We start from the raw sequence: 17249 nt of genomic DNA, 5'->3' as shown, positions 1-17249 counted from the left end.
CAATGCATTCGGCACAAACCTTAAGCATTAATTCCACAAACAGGTTAATCGGGACGCTCACATGATTAAACCCACTTCACACTGATAAGGTTTACACGAATTAGCCATTAACTGATAACTCGCGTCGATGAGTTGTCAAATGACGTTGGTGCCCTTTTCAAACTTATCAATTTCAAAACCCGAAACGCGCGGTCCGATGTAGCATGGACGTCTGAAAAGGCCTTATGTGTCTTAACTTGAGTTTACCTGATTCCAGGTAACTTAAGTCAGGATACAAAAGATCCTTTTAGATCACTTCCGGGTAGATCGACCTATTCTTTGGCTTTTTCAGGGTTCTTGCACAACCCTGAACGATCCAGGGAATTGGTTGACACCGGCTACAGGCCGAGGTGACCCGCACTGCGATGTTTCCCCTTTTCTGAAAACAATTTTCAAATAAAGGGCAAAATCGTCTTTTCACAATTCAGCGACACCCTTAAGGTTAGCATGACAGAAACACTACAGTACGGGATAAGAACGGGCTACCTGTTCAGGTGCAGGTTCATCTGCATAGCCTTTTCTTATCTAACTGATGAGTTTCTGTCATCCTAACATAGACTCGGGTAACTAGAACGGTTATCTCTGTCAGAAAACATGTAAAATGCTGATTAACCTTTCACTCGACCTAACCAAACACTAGATAATGGTTAGGAGGAATTCTAGATTCCAAATCTAGAGTCAAAACACGAGTTTGGCTAATTCAGTGGAAATTCAGTGTCACAATACAGAACAACTATAAAAGCAATCCACACACATGAGATTTGACTCTCTTTGTCAAGTTCTCAAAACAAAGCCGAATGCTAAAACATTGGCACATGCTTGTTTGTCTAGGGTAGGATTTGCATGCTAAAATACCCCGGATTAACAATTTGTTAAAACACGTACACTCGATAATAACAAACACCTTGTCTGTTATTTACCTGCTGCGTGTTATCTTTCCGCACATGTTTGCCATGCGGGTCGAGCCTGATCCCTAGGCCGAATAATATTAGGGTTCAACGCCCTAATAATCGATCACAGGGTCCAACGCCCTAATCATCGATCACAGGGTCCAACGCCCTTTTCAGTGAGAGCGTACATTGAATTTCAGTTCTTCGGTCTTTTCCCTAAACTCACGGTGAGTTAGAGTGGAATAATAACCGAACGCGAGTCGACTGGAATTCGGCCATTTGTAATTTGTATTTATTGTTTTCGAGAGCATTGTAAGGATTTTATTTTGTACATTTATTATGTAAGAATTCCAGTCGGTGAGCGAACGGTCCGAGAGTCGAATCAATCGAATCGGTCTAATGCTTGCCCAGATACAAGTAAATCCAAGAACTCGTGGATCTGGTTCACGCAGGGATTCAACTTCCATGGTTCGATGAACTGTAACGCAAGATTGTGAACCAACTCCCCAACATACGGGTTTACTTCTCTCTCGGCTTCTCAACCGACATCGTTTGGTTCACCGAATCTCCGGTGTCAAAACGTGCGAGCCGAGTGCAACTTAATTCATGCGGTAAATCATAAAACATGCAAGCCTAGCAAACCAGAGTACCGAAAGGGCGTGCGGGATATAGGCCCGCACATAACATGAACCCCCGAACACGGATTTTCCGGTTCCGCACAGATCAATGCCTTAACGACAAACTAGGTGTTTCATACCCCTAGACCCGGGTAACTTATCCGCCCTCGACCTTCGGGTCGTAAAATGATAAGTGGCAACTCCTTCTCTCACGCGTGTCCGTCACGCGTCCCCACGGGAAGGTGGACACTCCCAAGCCGCGCGATCCAAAAGCGCGCATGCGGGCCCCGACGAGAGTCCACATTCGGGTCCGTACAGACTCATCCTCTTGCCCTAGTATGCATCCCAAGGATTGCCGGTATACTATCAAGTAGCGAATGAGAGGACGATCTAGTGTAGAAGGGATGAATACTGACGATTGAACCAAGTAAGCCTTGATGATCTCGAAGGCCATTTGATATTCATCATCCCAGTCGACAACTTTATTTTTGCGGAGCAAGCAGAATAGAGGTTGACATTTATCGGTCAGGTTGGTGATGAAACGTGCTATGTAATTCAGCCGTCCCAAGAAGATTTATACTTCGCGCACTATTGATGGTAGGGGGTAGCTGCATGATCGCCTTTACCTTGTTAGGATCGACCTCAATGCGCTGCTCACTTACCACAAACCCTAATAGTTTCCCAGACTTGGCGCCGAAGGTACACTTGCCAATTTGAGCCAGAGTTTATATTTCTTGAGGCAGTCGAATAGGGAGTTTCAAGTTGACGAGGTGGTCCTCTTCTTCCTTTGACTTGGCGATCATATCGTCGACGTAGACCTCAATCTCCTTGTGCATCATGTCACGGAATAACGTGACCATGGCCCTCTGATAGGTTATCCCGACATTTTTGAGACTGAAGGGCATGAGCCTGTAGTAAAAGGTGCCCCACATCATGAAGAAAGCCGTTTTGATTTGGTCCTCTTCGGCTATCTGGATTTGGTTATATCCAGAGAAGCCGCCCATGAAGGAAAACTACGTGTGCTGCGCGGGGTTGTTGACGAGGACGCTAATGTGAAGCAGAAGAAAGTTGTCATTAGGGCTGGCCTTATTGAGGTCCTAGTAGCTGACGCAGACTCTGATTCTTCCATCTTCATTTTCTATCGCGACCCATTCAGAGTAGTTACACACTTCCAAGAAACCCGATTGATTTGCTTGACGACTTCCTCCTTGATGCGGAGGAAAAGGCCGGCTCACTGTCATCGCAAGTATTATCGCTTGAGCAAGAATCTTTTGGTGTCGAACGGGAGGAAGTGCTTGACGATCAAGGGGTTTAGGCCCGGCATGTTGATGCAGGACCAGGTAAAGACCCCTTGATACTCCTTGAGGAAGTCGATCATTCGGGCTCGTTGTGTAGGGTCGAGACCTGTCCCGATTTTTAGAGTGCGTGCTTCTTCTTCTATTTCAATATTGATTATTTCTGTAGGCTCAATGGAGGTGAGTTGGTGGTCCACAAGGTGGTGTAGACTCTCCTCGATCTCAGGAACGTGACTGTTTTCATCAAGCTCTTCTCCGAAGAATATGGGTTGAAACTTTCCGAAACGTTACTCGAGTGGATTCGAGTCATCGTGTTGTAAGTTTGGATTAGAGTGGAGCTTGGAAATGAAAATAGTTCATTTTAGAAAGCGATACTGCTCTGTCAGCACCTCGTTTTGGTTCACCGATCCTAAAGGGAACATCAATAGGGCACCCGACCATAGCTCTCGAGCTCCGATCGAAGATTGCCCGGCAAAGCACGAGTTAATATTCATAGTCGGTTCACCAGGGTCAACAAAACGACATCGGAAAATGACGACAGAGAAGGCCCCATGGTTTCTATGAAGATCATAGACCGAAGAGGCTAGACAAACATCTGATCTCGAGTTAGCAGAAATCGGCTCAATGCAGCGCTATTCATCGCCAACTCGCCGAGCCATTAGAAGATATCCAATATGGGACTCTAAAATTCCCTCATGGTGTCAAACTGATGAATATCACCTCAGAGCGCATTTCGCAAATCATCTGATCGAGCTAAGGCACTCCAGAGTATTCATGGACGCCATTCCTAGAGAGGCTCTCGAGACACCTGCTCAATAGGCGAATCAAGGACACCAAAGCACAAGTCTAGCCATGCCCAGGGGTTATCAAGAACATGGAATATGTTTTAGACTGCTCTTCGAAAATCATTCAGGTCTCCCAAATGGATCCAGAGTCGAAAAAAGGGCCTCTTTCAATAGGAATCTCGAACTGAAGACCTGTTTGGTGAAATGTCAGTGCCTGAAATCAACACCAGCCAGTCCCAGGGAACTCAAGGACCAGGGAGGTTATACATGACCACACTGCACAAGTCATTCAGGTCTCTCAAGTGCCTTTCAGGTGAATAAAGGGCCTCTTCAGGCGGATTCTTGAGCAAGGAGCTCATTTGGTGAAACGTTAACGCTTTGGGTTTGCGCCAACCAATCCCAACAACACCAAGAGCTAGGGGGATCACGTCAGTTCAAACTGCACAAATCATCCAAGTTTCCCTAGTGGCTCCATAAGGGCCTTAAACGTCGTCTGACAAACCTTCGAGATCTATTTTCGACAAACGAAAAACACAACTTGTGTTTGGTTTTTAAAAAATTTTCAAATCTACTCAATTCAACTCCACTTATCTTCAATTCAATAACACAATCATTACTTTTTCCATTTTCTTAAAATTTTTTAACCACTCAATTCAATTTTTAATATTAAATGTTCTCAACTATTCATTACTTTTTTCACAATTCAACAACACAATCATTACTTTCTCTCAACTATTTATTACTTTTTCACACTTTTTCTCATAATTCAACAATACAATCATTACAAACCAATTTAAACCAGAACTCAACTCAACTCAATTCAAAAACCAAACACATTCTAAGACACTTGGGAAACAGTGAGAAAACTCTAATTGTCGATTCCCAAGACGTCTCCGGTTCCCAATTTCTGGCAGAGGTCTCGGAGTCGACTGTTCCGCCCAAGCGACAAAGTACATCAACACGACCAATACAACATATAGGCACGCGAATGGGTGACATAAATAGTTACCTTTGCACCGATCACCCGAATCGAGCAAAACCAACTCCCGAGCCTCTAGGCCCCCAAGTCTTCCACTCGAGCAAATATTAGGCTTGTTAGAATCCTCTCTTCGCGTACATCGCCAATGCGTCGTTCATTCGGGTCACAAAACTCGAATGCGCAACCGACCAAATGGGAGGAATGGGGATAGGTTGAGACGATTTTAGAGAGATAAGGGGTTAGAGAGAGAATGGATGGTAAGAAGTCATTAACTTGTCTTGTACTTAGGGTTATATATGGATGGTGAGATGCAAAGATAATGAAGATTAGCGAAATAAGAGAGGGATTAAGAGGGGGCTAGACATATTAAAGGAATGGGGAAGTGGGGCCTAGATCCACATTTCATGGAGAGTTGAAAAGAGATGGATGGGAAATGGTACTTATATAATAAGATATGGCCCAAGTTTGCAAGAAATGAGGAAAAGAGGATAAAAAAAATGCATTGGGGTGGGCGGCCAAGGAGAGAAAGTCGTGGGTCCCATGGGCTAGCTTGGTGAGTCGGGGAAGCTTGGGTCTCGGTGGATTGCGCGTTCAAGTTTTGTTACCTGAATGGATGTCGCATTGTTGATGCTGGCGAAGAAAGGATTTTGATGAGCCTAATATTGATATGTTTTGCTTAAATTGATGACTTGAGGGCTCGGAGGCACGGGAGTCAATTTTGCTCGATTCGGGTGATCTGAGCAAAGTTAATTGTTTCTATCAAAGTTTCATGTGGCTGCGTTCTGCACTGGTCATTTTGACATGCTTTATTGTTGAGGCGAAACAGTTGACTCCATGCCGTCACAAATGGGGAACCAGAGACGTCCCGAAAATCTGCAATCGGACTTCTCTGATTATTTCCCGAGTATCTCGATGTGCCCAGAGATCGTTGTATTCTTCGTTTGTTGAAAACGAATCCCGAAGGTTCACCGGGGGACATTTGAGACCTTTCCAGAGTCACTCAAGAAACCTGGGTGACTTGTGCAGTCCGATCTGAAATGAACCGCATGGCCCATGGGGTCACTGGGAATGTTTGAGCCTGGCCCGGGCGTTAACATTTCGTTTGACAGGCCACCAATTTGAAAATCCGCTTGTAAGTGTTCCTTTTTCCGCCTAAGAGTCACTCGGGAGACTTGGATGACTTATGCAATTCAATTTGACATGACCTTCCTGGTCCTTGGGGTCCCTGAGCCTGACCGGGCCTGATCTCGGGTACTGACAATTAGCTCGACAGGTCACTAGCTCGACAATCTTGTTGAAAGGGTCCCTTTTACCTAGTCGGGACTCACTCAGGAGGCGAAGATAATTCCCGTAGATCAGTCTTAACCAAGCCTCATGGTCTTGAGGATCCTTGGGGTTGGCTAGACCTGTTCTCTAGCGTCCCCTATTCGCCTGACGGGTCGATGTCTCGGGAGCCCTACTAGAAGGGACGTTTGCTAATGCTCGGAGGTGCCCCGGCTTGAGCTGACAATTTGCAGAGTGTGCTCAAGGGTGCTATTAATCAATTTGGCACCATTAGTGATTTTTAGAGTCCCAAATTAGATACATTTTGATGGCTCGGTGAACCGGCGATGAATAGTACTATAGGAGTCAATTTTTGCTAGCCGAGGATCACGCATTGTCTGGCCTCTCTGGCTTCTCTCTATGATCTGTATGGAAATTTTGGGACTTTCTACATTGTCGTGCTCTAGGGTCGTCTGGTTGCCATTGTTAATCCGATTGTGAATAGTAATCCGAGATTTGCCGGGCTGTTTTCTGTTAGAGCTCCGAGAGTTGTAACCGGGAGCTTTGTTGATGTCCCATCCTAGAATCGGTGAACCGAAATGGGGTGCTGACAGCAACGACAATGCTTCCGCCATTGGCTACTAAGTAAATGTGCGAGAAGGATTATTTATTAAGACAACTAAATTAATATGTCAAGACAAATTGGATCAAATTACTATGCAATGTTATAACCGATATCGTGAACTAGATTAATTAGCCAATCAATTTAATTGCATGAGGTCGATGACGTGGCAATAATTAACTGACCATATCACAGGACTGATTTGTCAAAAAAATATTACTACACGGGGAAAGTATAAATAGGGAAGAACGAGAACCCTGAAATAATAAGCCTCTAAATGGATGGTTAAAATTAAAAAGAACCTGTCTAATGATTTTACATAGTTATTAGGGAAAATGATATTACATATCACAGTTTGAAGACAAATATCACAGTGCATCATATTTCAAAAAATTAACATGGTGCATCAAGAAAATTTTGAAAATTGTCACCGTGCATCATATTGTTCCTCTTTCGTCCAAAATGGGATTAAATGGTGATTTTATTGTACAAAATAAAACTTTAGAGATTTATACGAAATAAAACGAAAAATGTAAAAAAAAAAAAAAGAAAGAAAAGAGAAGGGGCCACCGCCGACCACCCAACACCCCTGCGATCCAACCGCTAGGATCCCCCAAAGTGGGGGGATCGGGGGAACCCCCATCGGGAGTCGACCCCCTGATTGGGATCCCTCCACTTCCCAAAGTGGGGGGGGATTAGGGGCGCCCCCGCCGAGAGTCGACCCCTCGATTGGGGTCGCTGGCCAGGTCTGAGCCGGCCAGCGACCCCAATCGAGGGGTCAACTGCCGGCGAGGGTGCCCAGTGGCCAGCGGGGGCGCCCGGTGGCTGGCGGGGGCCCCCGGTCAGCCCCTTTGTTTTATTTTATTTTTACATTTTTCATTTTATTTGATTTAAGACCTTCAAGTTTTATTTTGTGCAATAATGACCCTGAAAATGTTGTAATGTCACCATTCAATCCCATTTTGGACTAAAGAATAACGATATGATGCATGGTAAAAATTTTCAAAATTTTCTTGATGTACCATGTTAATTTTTCGAAATATAATGCACTGTAATACTAATCTTCAAACTGTGATAAGTCCTAAAATTTTTTCTGGTTATTATATGGTATAATACACATGAGGTGTTCCCCACGGAAACATCCATTAAACTAACTCTTTTTTAAGACACTCGTTTGTCCATGAATGAGTCCCATGCCATGACACGTGTTCCATGCTGATTTGCTTAGAATCAATCCAGCATTTAAAGGAAAAAAATAAATTAAAAAGAGCCAAAAATATGATAACTACAATAAATCAAACAAAATCCAATAGCCACTCCAAAGTCATATAAGAACGACCTGCCGAGAATGCAGCAGACATCGCCACCTTTCCGCCCATGCATCTCAGCTGACTCCCCCTTCAAAATCTCATTCCTCAAACAAACGTTCAACTGCAAAGAACGCATGCTCTCCATGAAACCTTGACGACGTGAACAGTCTCATCGTTCTGTTCAGAGACATGAGAGTGGTGGTAGAGATCCTGACAGGGACGGTTTCCTACATAGATGTCGGCGACGATGCCAATGTTCGTGAGCTGAAGACAGAGATTGCGGCCCAGACAAATCTGCCATATGAACGCCTGATCTTGCTCTTGGACACTCCCGGGGACTATGAGTGCCATCTGATCGAGGATGCTAAGGATGAAGCCTTGCTCATCGATGTGGGGGTCAACGATGGGGCACGCATCTATCTCTTCTTCAAGCCCCTCGATTTTCTTAGTACTCGTGATGATCGTACAAATGGTAATGCTGGTAGTGAAAATTCCAGGCTTGACGATAATCACGACCAGATTCAACCCTTTGCAGTTGGTGGCCCCAGTAGTCCTCCCTTGAAGTGTGAACCATCGGATATAGGTTTAGTTCAGAAAAATGTTGCATAGATTCAGTACATACAGTCAGATTAAAGTTTCAGTATAATGTGAGGTTTACGTCCACGTATAACCTCGAAGTTCTGTGTATAAGACCAGATAAATCTTGTTCTGCAATTACTCTTGAATATTGGATAGTTAGACCGTGTGTTGCACATGTCACCACTCCAAAAACTTTGTTTCTATTGAGGCTGAATTAAGCTTTCGAGGGACTAAAGCGAGATATCCGCGCATAGCGCTATAACTAATATAAAAAGGCTAAAAATATGATATAAATAGTCATACTAATAATTAAATCTATTTAAAATTTGGAATTGACTTTTTTAAGTTCAGAAATAATGTAGTAATATCAATTTTTTCTAATTAAGTGAATTTGAAGTATAGACTAAATTTATTTTATTAAGGATATTTTTGGAAAGTGAAAAAAAAGGGATTTTTTTTTTGGCCTTTATAAGAGTAAAAAAGAGATATGGAAAGCACCCACAAGCCCCCCTAAAGTTTTCCCCCTGGATTCAGGGTAAGTCTTAACAATGGCACTAAGCAAAAGAGTCCGCTGAGGAAGAGAATTAGAGGATCACTAGAGAGCATGAGGATTAAAGGCTGGTAAGTTACAAAATCAGTCGATAAAATGCAGTCTCCTCCTTTAAGGTTCACCTCATTGACTATGATAACTTCATAAGAAAAATATGTTTTAGTTCCTAACCTTTATGTAATCTAAATATATTAACACACAATATACAAACATCATAATGTCTAAAGATAATAACACCATGCCGTGGTGCGGCCACCAACGTCAGTGTGTGTGTATATGTGAATGTACTTTAGACTAGTAAAACTTGTATTCACTTAATAAATGAGCAGTTTCTTAACCAAAATATATTTATATGAACAATTTGCAAATTTTTTTGTTTTTAAGACACACCCAAGTAATCCTTCAACTCCCTGGGGAAACAAGGGTATCTCTTCCAAGTATTCCCATGTAGCTTGAACATCCTAACAACCCGGTCCTTGGTCGAGGACCAGCCGTCCATGTGCAGCAGCGCCGCCAGCTTCTTTACGACCCCATAGGCCAGCATCTCCTCCAGGGCCTGCTCTGTTGGGTGAGAAATGCATACCTGCCACAGGATCTTCACCCCAAGCTTCGTGGCTGCAGCAGACACGTGAAGCAGCTTCTTGGAAACCACAGCAATTCCCAACCCATGCTCCACTAGGGCTGATCGCCCGTTTGCACCCTCTGACAGCAGCTTCAACAATACAAGGATCTTCTCAGACCGGGCCCGGTTCGATTCTGGGAGGAGCTCGATGAGGATGCAGACCGCCCCAACCTCGATGGCTCGGACCCTACTCCCCTTTGAAAATGAAAGGATCTCAATGAGTGCATCGAGTGCCCGTGAGCTCGCCTTTGTGAGAATCTCATCGGATGCGAGCTCCAGCATTGACTTGAAGAGGTCAAGATCAGTCCAAGGATGATCTTGAAGGGGGATCTTATGGTACTTGTGCCTCTTGAGCATCTTGTGGATAATGATCACCGAATGGAGCCGCGCCTCGGCACTGCCCCTCTGTAGCATGGCAACTAAGGACTTTACTGGTTCGGCCTTTGATATGATGTCGAATATGTCTTTATACTGTTGGTCAGAAGAGGATAAAGAGAGGAGGTGGATCACCCCAAGAGCCTCCTCGCCCGCCCGGAATGAGCTGAAGTCAGAGCCATCTGAAAGGATCTGTGTCAGGATCTGCACAACAATCTCGACACCCTTGGATCCGATGAAAAATGATTTGGTCTCGTCATCAGTTCCAATCATCGCTTTGAGTTTCTTCAAGGCAGTTACCTGACCGTTTGTGAAGGAAAATAATCAATTAGTGAGCATGCCCAAAGACACGATATAAATTGAAACTCCAATTGTTATAGGACTTATAAGAATATAGATTAATATAATGGTCATATATGTTAGGATCAAATCTAATCTCAGCCAAATCAGGGACAACCCAACGCCCGATCAAAGTTAGTCTTGGCCAATAGGCTAAGAATACATCATGTTCATACGAAAAATAAGTTGCACATTATCAAAACTATCAATGATCTAATGATATCCCTAAACTCGATTGTCATGCAATCATCTCATATTCCATCATTTACCTTAAAAGGGGAGGACTCGATGGTCTTAAGGAGGGACAGCATTTCCTGGTGCCTCTCTGGTGACGGCAGTTGCGGGGCGGATGCAGGAGGGTGGTGGGATGATGACGACAACCAGGCAAGGATGAGACGCTTGAGAGTGTGGTTGGGGGTGGCATCCAAGCTCACGACCTGCTGCATCGTAGTGGGGCACGTGGTCCTCTTGTAGGTGAAGAACCATTTCTCGATGTTCTCACGCTCATACGTGACCCCAGTCGAGATCGTCACGGGGTCCCGCATCAGCTCCATGGAGATGGGGCACCTGAAATCTGGCGGGCACGTCGGACTCTCCATTAGGGTTCGGATTTTGGATTCAGAAGAGAGAGAGAGAGAGAGAGAGAGCCTCTTGTTTGGTGATCTCCCAAGCTATATGTATGTAAGAGATGCAATGAAGAGTGCATATAGAAGAAAAGGGGTGTGTGGAAGTCTACAGATGGGAAAACATTGAAAGTCAAATATTTCAGAAGATGCTTTATTTACTTTGGCAAGTTAGCTGTTATAAAACATGGGAACCCACCCCCATAAACTTAATAATGACGTATTTATTTCATTCAATCAATGCATTTGATTTTTTTTTCTTGGGAATTTAATGTATTAAGAAATTTCTTAGAGTTTCTTCGAAAATTTAATCTTTTAAGATTTTTAGTGTGTCAAAATCAATTTGGGTGCATCTTGATTAATCTATTTCTCCAAACAAGTCAAAGGAAGGACATGTCTTTATTTATTTTTTGGATAATAATCCATATCTATCCAATTCAATTATATTTTTTTTCAAATTGAGTCATATAATAATTACGATTTTTTTTTCTATTTAATAATACCTTTTCCACTTATACGTTTTCTAATCATTTTTAAACTTTAATTTAATAATAATTTCACGTTCGTATTTTTTTCAAACCATTTTTAAATTTGCTAAGAATTTTCACATCTACATCTACATCTACATATACATATATATATATATATATTCTTTTACATTAATATATTTATCAATACTTATAATCACTGTACATAATTAAATTGAGTTATATCAATTATTCAACTCAAAAATCAAACACAAGCCAACGCTCTATACATAATTTACGTAAATAATCCTGTGACCTGACTCAAAATTGTGCCGTTTTGCCTACTTACACCTTCCGCTCATCGTATAATACGACAGGTAATCATAATGAATTGCTTCGCAAAGTCAACAGTTTGGGGATTCCAAATTTGACCACCTGAGGGTCTGCGTAATTAATGCTTTCGGTGCAAAAATTACAACGCAGCAATATGTCTCAGTTATGTCAAAAAATCGAGATATTTATTTTTGGCACGATTAAGTATCGATAAGCTTGTATGGAACAAATGGATCTGTGTCAATTATATAATTGATATTGTATGATTTTCGCTAATTATGAGATTTTTTTGTCATTTATCATTATATTGTTTCAAGCTAAAATTATTTAAGATTTTCTCATAAAAGTCAATGATTTTTCTCATAAACTTGAGAGGGTAATCAATCAATGTTTCAAATAAAGAAAATTGCTGTCTTCTAAAAATTCAATATTTTTCCAATATAAGAAGAGGGGATTATGAATTTTCTGAAAGTTGAAGACCTCTTCTTATCTGACCATTGATTGCACCGAAGTCTAACCATTCAGAAAATTCCTTTTATTTCGAAAAAATTTTCCCCGCTTTTCCCTTGCATTTTGTGGAACTAGAGAGGAATCAACGGCTGGGGCTTGCTTAGGAATAATTCATTGACATTCCAAAACAGGAATAATTCCAATAAAATACTGGCATTATTAATTGGTTGATTGATATATATTTTCTAACGGCGGCAACTTCACATCGGTGACAGCTTTGACTTAGGATTTTGTTGCAATTAATTATCATATTTGTTCAGTGTGTGACTCAACGATCTCCGTTTTTTTATATTTTTTATTTTCTTTTTATTTTCTGGTAAGGCTCTCGCCAGTTTAGCTACGTGTTGTTTACTGGTCAACAAATAGGAGCTTAATTTTCAAACCAATTTTAAGCCAATATCGGATATTTCCATGTAAACGATGATAATTCTATTTCATAAAGCAACGTGAGGAAATATAAATAGGATTCCGGCTAATAAAAAGAATATAGTTTTATCAATATGTGGTTATTGGCCCATCACAAAACTATAGACTTTTTCTTTTGTGGGGCTCAAAATAATGTCCCATTATGGGACGCTTTGCTTATATAACCTTTAAGATATAAAAAATTGCTTTTTAAATCCCGAAAGTTTTTATTATGTTACAATTTTATCATGTCAAGTCCATAGTTAATGAGAGGGGCCGTTTGGATTCAGAATTAAAGTTATTTTGATTTTGATTTTTTATTTTTTATTTTGATTGTGGAAAAGGACAAATGAGATGTAATTATAAATTTGACTTGGAAAACGTGTGTTTTTGTTATGTAGTGTGTTGAGTTAAAGTTAAAGTTAAAATTTTTGAATTGGAAAATATGTATTTTTGTTGTGTAGTGTATTGAGTTAAAATTAAAGTTAAAGTTAAAGTTAAAGTCAATTGTCTTTGAATCCAAACGGGAATTGTAAAGATTGATGATGTATCCCTTGGAAAAGGTGCCACGTGTCATATTCAATCGATCTAACCAATGACTATAGCCCGAACCATTCGAAAAGTAGTCAAGTTTACAACCCAAAATTGGTTCTTAAAAAAAAACGACCGATTTAATACTTAGTCCAATGACAACTCAATCAGTTCAAAACAATCATTCCGTTTAATTATTTCCCATCGTTAATCTATTTAAAACATCTATATATATATATATATATATTACTGGAACTCTAGCATCCATGTGGATGTGGTAACGGCAACCAATGGCATCCATGGAATCCGACGTGGTAACGGTGACTAGTGGTGGTCTATTGACAGCGAAGAGTGAAATACAGCCACTGGCAATTGTCTTTATCATGAATTTTTTGTAGGTTTTAATCAGACGCACGACAAGGTAGCCATCTTCTTGAAGGATGCTGCCGGAGAAGGCTTTTTTTTTTTGAGTCGTTTCCGAGAAAAAAAATCCCGATTTTCGATTTTTTTCAAAAAATAACTTCATAATTAAACTTCCTAAAATTGAGGAATGTTAGTTTTTAATTGGAATCACTATCCCTATAATTAAGAAATAAGAATACGATAAATAAAATTAAGGAAATAAAAATGCAACAGTCAATAAACATAAAATTGAATATTAAAAAGCACCTGCATAATAAAACATAAAATTGGCCATAGCTAACATCTGGTATTGACTGGGCGAATAAAGGTATAAATATGGAAACATATTTTCATGGCATTTGAGAAATATAGCCAATGCGGATTACAGAATTAACTAGGGCTAACATTATTGTTCTCCCGCCAAAAGAAAGTCATTTTCGTAAATCTAGGTGAACATCATTATAACTGCTACTAGTGATCGCCCGAATTCTATGCCACATTGGTCAAATCATCATTTATCAAATCACAGTGGTACTTTGGTCATACTATCAGTGAACATTGTATATATTTTGCATAATGAACATAATATTTTGTCGTCTAGGTGATGTCCATTGTCTTTAGCGTATGCAAAAATGGAGAAATAGGAGAGACCTTGTCAATTATAAGCATGTTATAAGCACCGCAAAACAGAAGAGTTTCTTCCAAAGAAAGTTGGTTACATGAAACAGAACATATGGGGTTTGGGGGAACTTATTTATAGAATCATGGGGGTCATTAAAGGGATTGAATATGTTCCTAGTATTATATGGTTATGACTAATTGGAGAATGTGTTCAAGCTAATTTAATATGAAGTAGTCGCAAAACATTGAAATGAAGTTGTTGCGACATTTCCTTGAAATAAGATTGAGATTCCACAAAATAAATAATGCTGATTTGAGTAAAAATAAGAAATGCCTAACTAACTATGACATACTTCCTTAGGAAAGAAAGATAATTTGGGAACAAAATAATTTTCTTTGATCATGCGTATTTCAATGAAAAATATCCATATTCGCCGAGAGAAAAATTAGTTAACTAAATTTCCTCGAAAAAAAAATATCAAAGTTGTAACTAGGAAAAAAAGGACCTCTAGCACCCTCCATGGCTCACGGCTGTCGATGGTAATTGGTTGAAGGTGTAGTCACCATCATGAAGAACATATGGATGGAAGCGTTATGTATCCGTAGGAGTTGTAACCGGAATAAAGAAAAAGATCAAAATGGTGTGCATGACATGACCGTACGTGAGCGTCTGTTTAGAAAATGAGAAGACACCTATACAGGTCGTCGGAATTGAACATTATTGTTGAGAAAAGAACATCGCCGGATGTTGTTTCGAACCACTTAACCAAACCGTTATTCTAAACCGGATTGTTGTTTCGGACCATTTAACGCAGTTATTTTTTTTATCTGACTCTTAAATCGGGGGCTTGTTGTTTAATTTGAATAATAACTCATTAATTGGGTTGGTTATCTTGGGACACATGTCACGAGGTGATTTGTTTATGTGTCGGACAAATAGGGAACCTCTTGATCATTTAGTGGGTGAAAGACAAAAAAAATAAAATGGAATGACTATTATATAAGGGACAAATTATGTAAATTATAGATCATCATGACTAAAACTTAAAAAATTCAATGGATGAGATTTGTGTCTCATGGTCGGACATTTTTGTGAGTCCCAAGGTAGACACGTCCTAAAACTATATTATTAGAGAATTTTACTAAATCGTTGTCACCGTATCATTGGATGAGGAATCACAATGTAAGATGCTCTCGTATTTGAAGGGTGCCAGAACATAAAGATACATATTCCACCATATGCATCATCTTCGCAAAATTGCATTATATATCTATATGTGTGTGTGTATGTATATATTGAAAGTTTTGCTCTGATGGTGAATCCGACTCCGAGAATAAGATTTGTATGCTGATAATTAAATGTAGGAATACATTAAATTATGGGTCTCAAAAAATTAAAGAAATTCAAGCCAACTGTATCTTGGGTTGACTTGGTGAAAATAGATATTGACAGAGGAATTATTTATTAATTACTTAGATAAGATCTTAATTTGCCTACGACATGCAAATGGAGTGCGATTTTTTTTAATGCTCATATACATATACCAGGTGCTATATATTAATACATTTTCAAACTGTTTCGTCTGCATATATACTCAAACCTATGACACATTACACCCGCGAAGCGATGACTGCCAGGTTTCATGTCATCCATTTCTTTTTTATTCAATTAAAAAATATAAATTTGATTTCCTAACATTTGCTTATTTTTATATCTTATTACATTTCCCTTCCTTTTATTTTTTTTCCAATTTTCGTCCAGTAGCATCAAAAGCTTTTCTGCTTTCATTTTTAAGTTAACGTCCTTTAAGTTCAAAAGCTTTCATGTTTTTAGTTATTGTCATTTTCTTTAAATCCTATATCGCTCTCCCTTCCTTTTCCTTCTTCCTTTCCACTATTTTTATTTTCCCAAGTGAATGGCCCCGTGGTACCACCCCATCCAGCCATCGAGGTCGCCAATGGGCTCAGACCTTCCTATGACTTCGGTCGGCGAGGATTGTCTGGGGGACTCCCCTCGCCTTTTTTCGATCCCCTTTTGATAAACTTCATATTACTTTTATTTTATTTCATTTTAATATAAAGTTTTTAAGACGGTGTTTTTATTTTGAAAATTGCTATGCAAGAGTCACTACGTCAAACATTAATAGGTTTACAGCCACATCATCAAAACTTTACTACATTAGCCTGAAATTGACGATTTGTACTGCAGACTTACAAAAAAAAAAGAATTATGAACACAATTGTTATAATTTTTCGTTTTTACATGAAAATATTATATCAGTAAACCATCTCCCCCTTTTTTCTTCCCTCTGGTCCATCTCTATTTTTTAAAAATTTTGTAAATATCTTAATTTTCAAATGGTAGTGTTTTATACTTTGTAAAGAGGCGGACGGCCAGGGAACCGCCATGGCTGCAAGCTGCCAGTTGCTCGAGAAAGTGAAAAAAAAAAATGCAGTTTTTTATTTTCCCAAAACCAATCAGATCTCCCTCCCTCTAGATCTGTATCTGTGTGTACCTCACGAGCCATCACGTGCTGCCTTGCCATGAGGAACCAACCACTGCTGCCAACTTCCCTGGTGATCGGATCCTGCACACACACTACTGAAAATCTTCATAGCCTCATTCCAGCATCCATTTCACTGTCCGGAGAAACGTTTAGGTCCTCTGACGGGGGCGATTTTTGCGCATGGGAAAGAGAGAGAATGAAATGATCGATCTGCTAGTCTGACATAAGAGATTTAGATATCACTGACCTCGGTCAAGGAAGAGCGTTTTTCAGTTGTTGTGGCTCGGCTTTGATTTCTAAACATATATAATAGGAGTTTTGCCGTGGCTGCAGCTTTGTCAGAGCCACCGTGCCATACGAAAAGTCGATCCATTTCCCATCACCCCTTCATTGATGACAATGAGCTCCAACCTTCATTGATGACATTGAGCTCCAATGTTTACGGAATATACATATGTATTATATATATATGAAGAAAGCTCCAACAGATTCCGATTATCTTGATACCACTTCCCTTTTTAAGCAAAGAAGAATAATCTTATACAGAGGCTCAGATTGTGATTTTTATCAGACAATTGAAAGAGC

At 40.2% G+C, this 17249-nt stretch overlaps 2 protein-coding genes across 2 annotated transcripts; one reads left to right on the top strand and one right to left on the bottom strand.

Moving 5' to 3' along the window:
* Nucleotides 1–7520: 7520 nt before the first annotated feature.
* LOC116215417 lies at nucleotides 7521–8613 on the top strand. Its single transcript, XM_031551124.1, has one exon. It carries the CDS (start codon nucleotides 7990–7992, stop codon nucleotides 8407–8409), a length of 420 nt encoding a protein of 139 aa, XP_031406984.1. The 5' UTR covers nucleotides 7521–7989; the 3' UTR covers nucleotides 8410–8613.
* A 591-nt stretch (nucleotides 8614–9204) lies between these two features.
* LOC116213370 (E3 ubiquitin-protein ligase PUB23-like) lies at nucleotides 9205–11012 on the bottom strand. The gene is made up of 2 exons (XM_031548256.1): nucleotides 10535–11012; nucleotides 9205–10226 (listed from the first exon to the last, which is right to left on the bottom strand). Exons 1-2 carry the CDS (start codon nucleotides 10862–10864, stop codon nucleotides 9309–9311), a joined length of 1248 nt encoding a protein of 415 aa, XP_031404116.1. The 5' UTR covers nucleotides 10865–11012; the 3' UTR covers nucleotides 9205–9308.
* Nucleotides 11013–17249: the final 6237 nt, after the last annotated feature.

The sequence above is a fragment of the Punica granatum genome, chromosome 7, assembly GCF_007655135.1.
Source record: "Punica granatum isolate Tunisia-2019 chromosome 7, ASM765513v2, whole genome shotgun sequence".
Classification (NCBI taxonomy): domain Eukaryota; kingdom Viridiplantae; phylum Streptophyta; class Magnoliopsida; order Myrtales; family Lythraceae; genus Punica; species Punica granatum.
Note: the sequence above shows the minus strand (reverse complement) of the source record. Positions and strands in the feature narration are given on the sequence as shown.

Coding starts and splice junctions, on each gene's coding strand:
- LOC116213370 (XM_031548256.1), bottom strand. CDS start 10,864: ATGGAGAGTCCGACGTGCCCGCCAGATTTCAGGTGCCCCATCTCCATG. Junction 10,227..10,534: donor TCGAGTCCTCCCCTTTTAAG/GTAAATGATGGA, acceptor ACAAACGGTCAG/GTAACTGCCTTGAAGAAACT.
- LOC116215417 (XM_031551124.1), top strand. CDS start 7,990: ATGAGAGTGGTGGTAGAGATCCTGACAGGGACGGTTTCCTACATAGAT.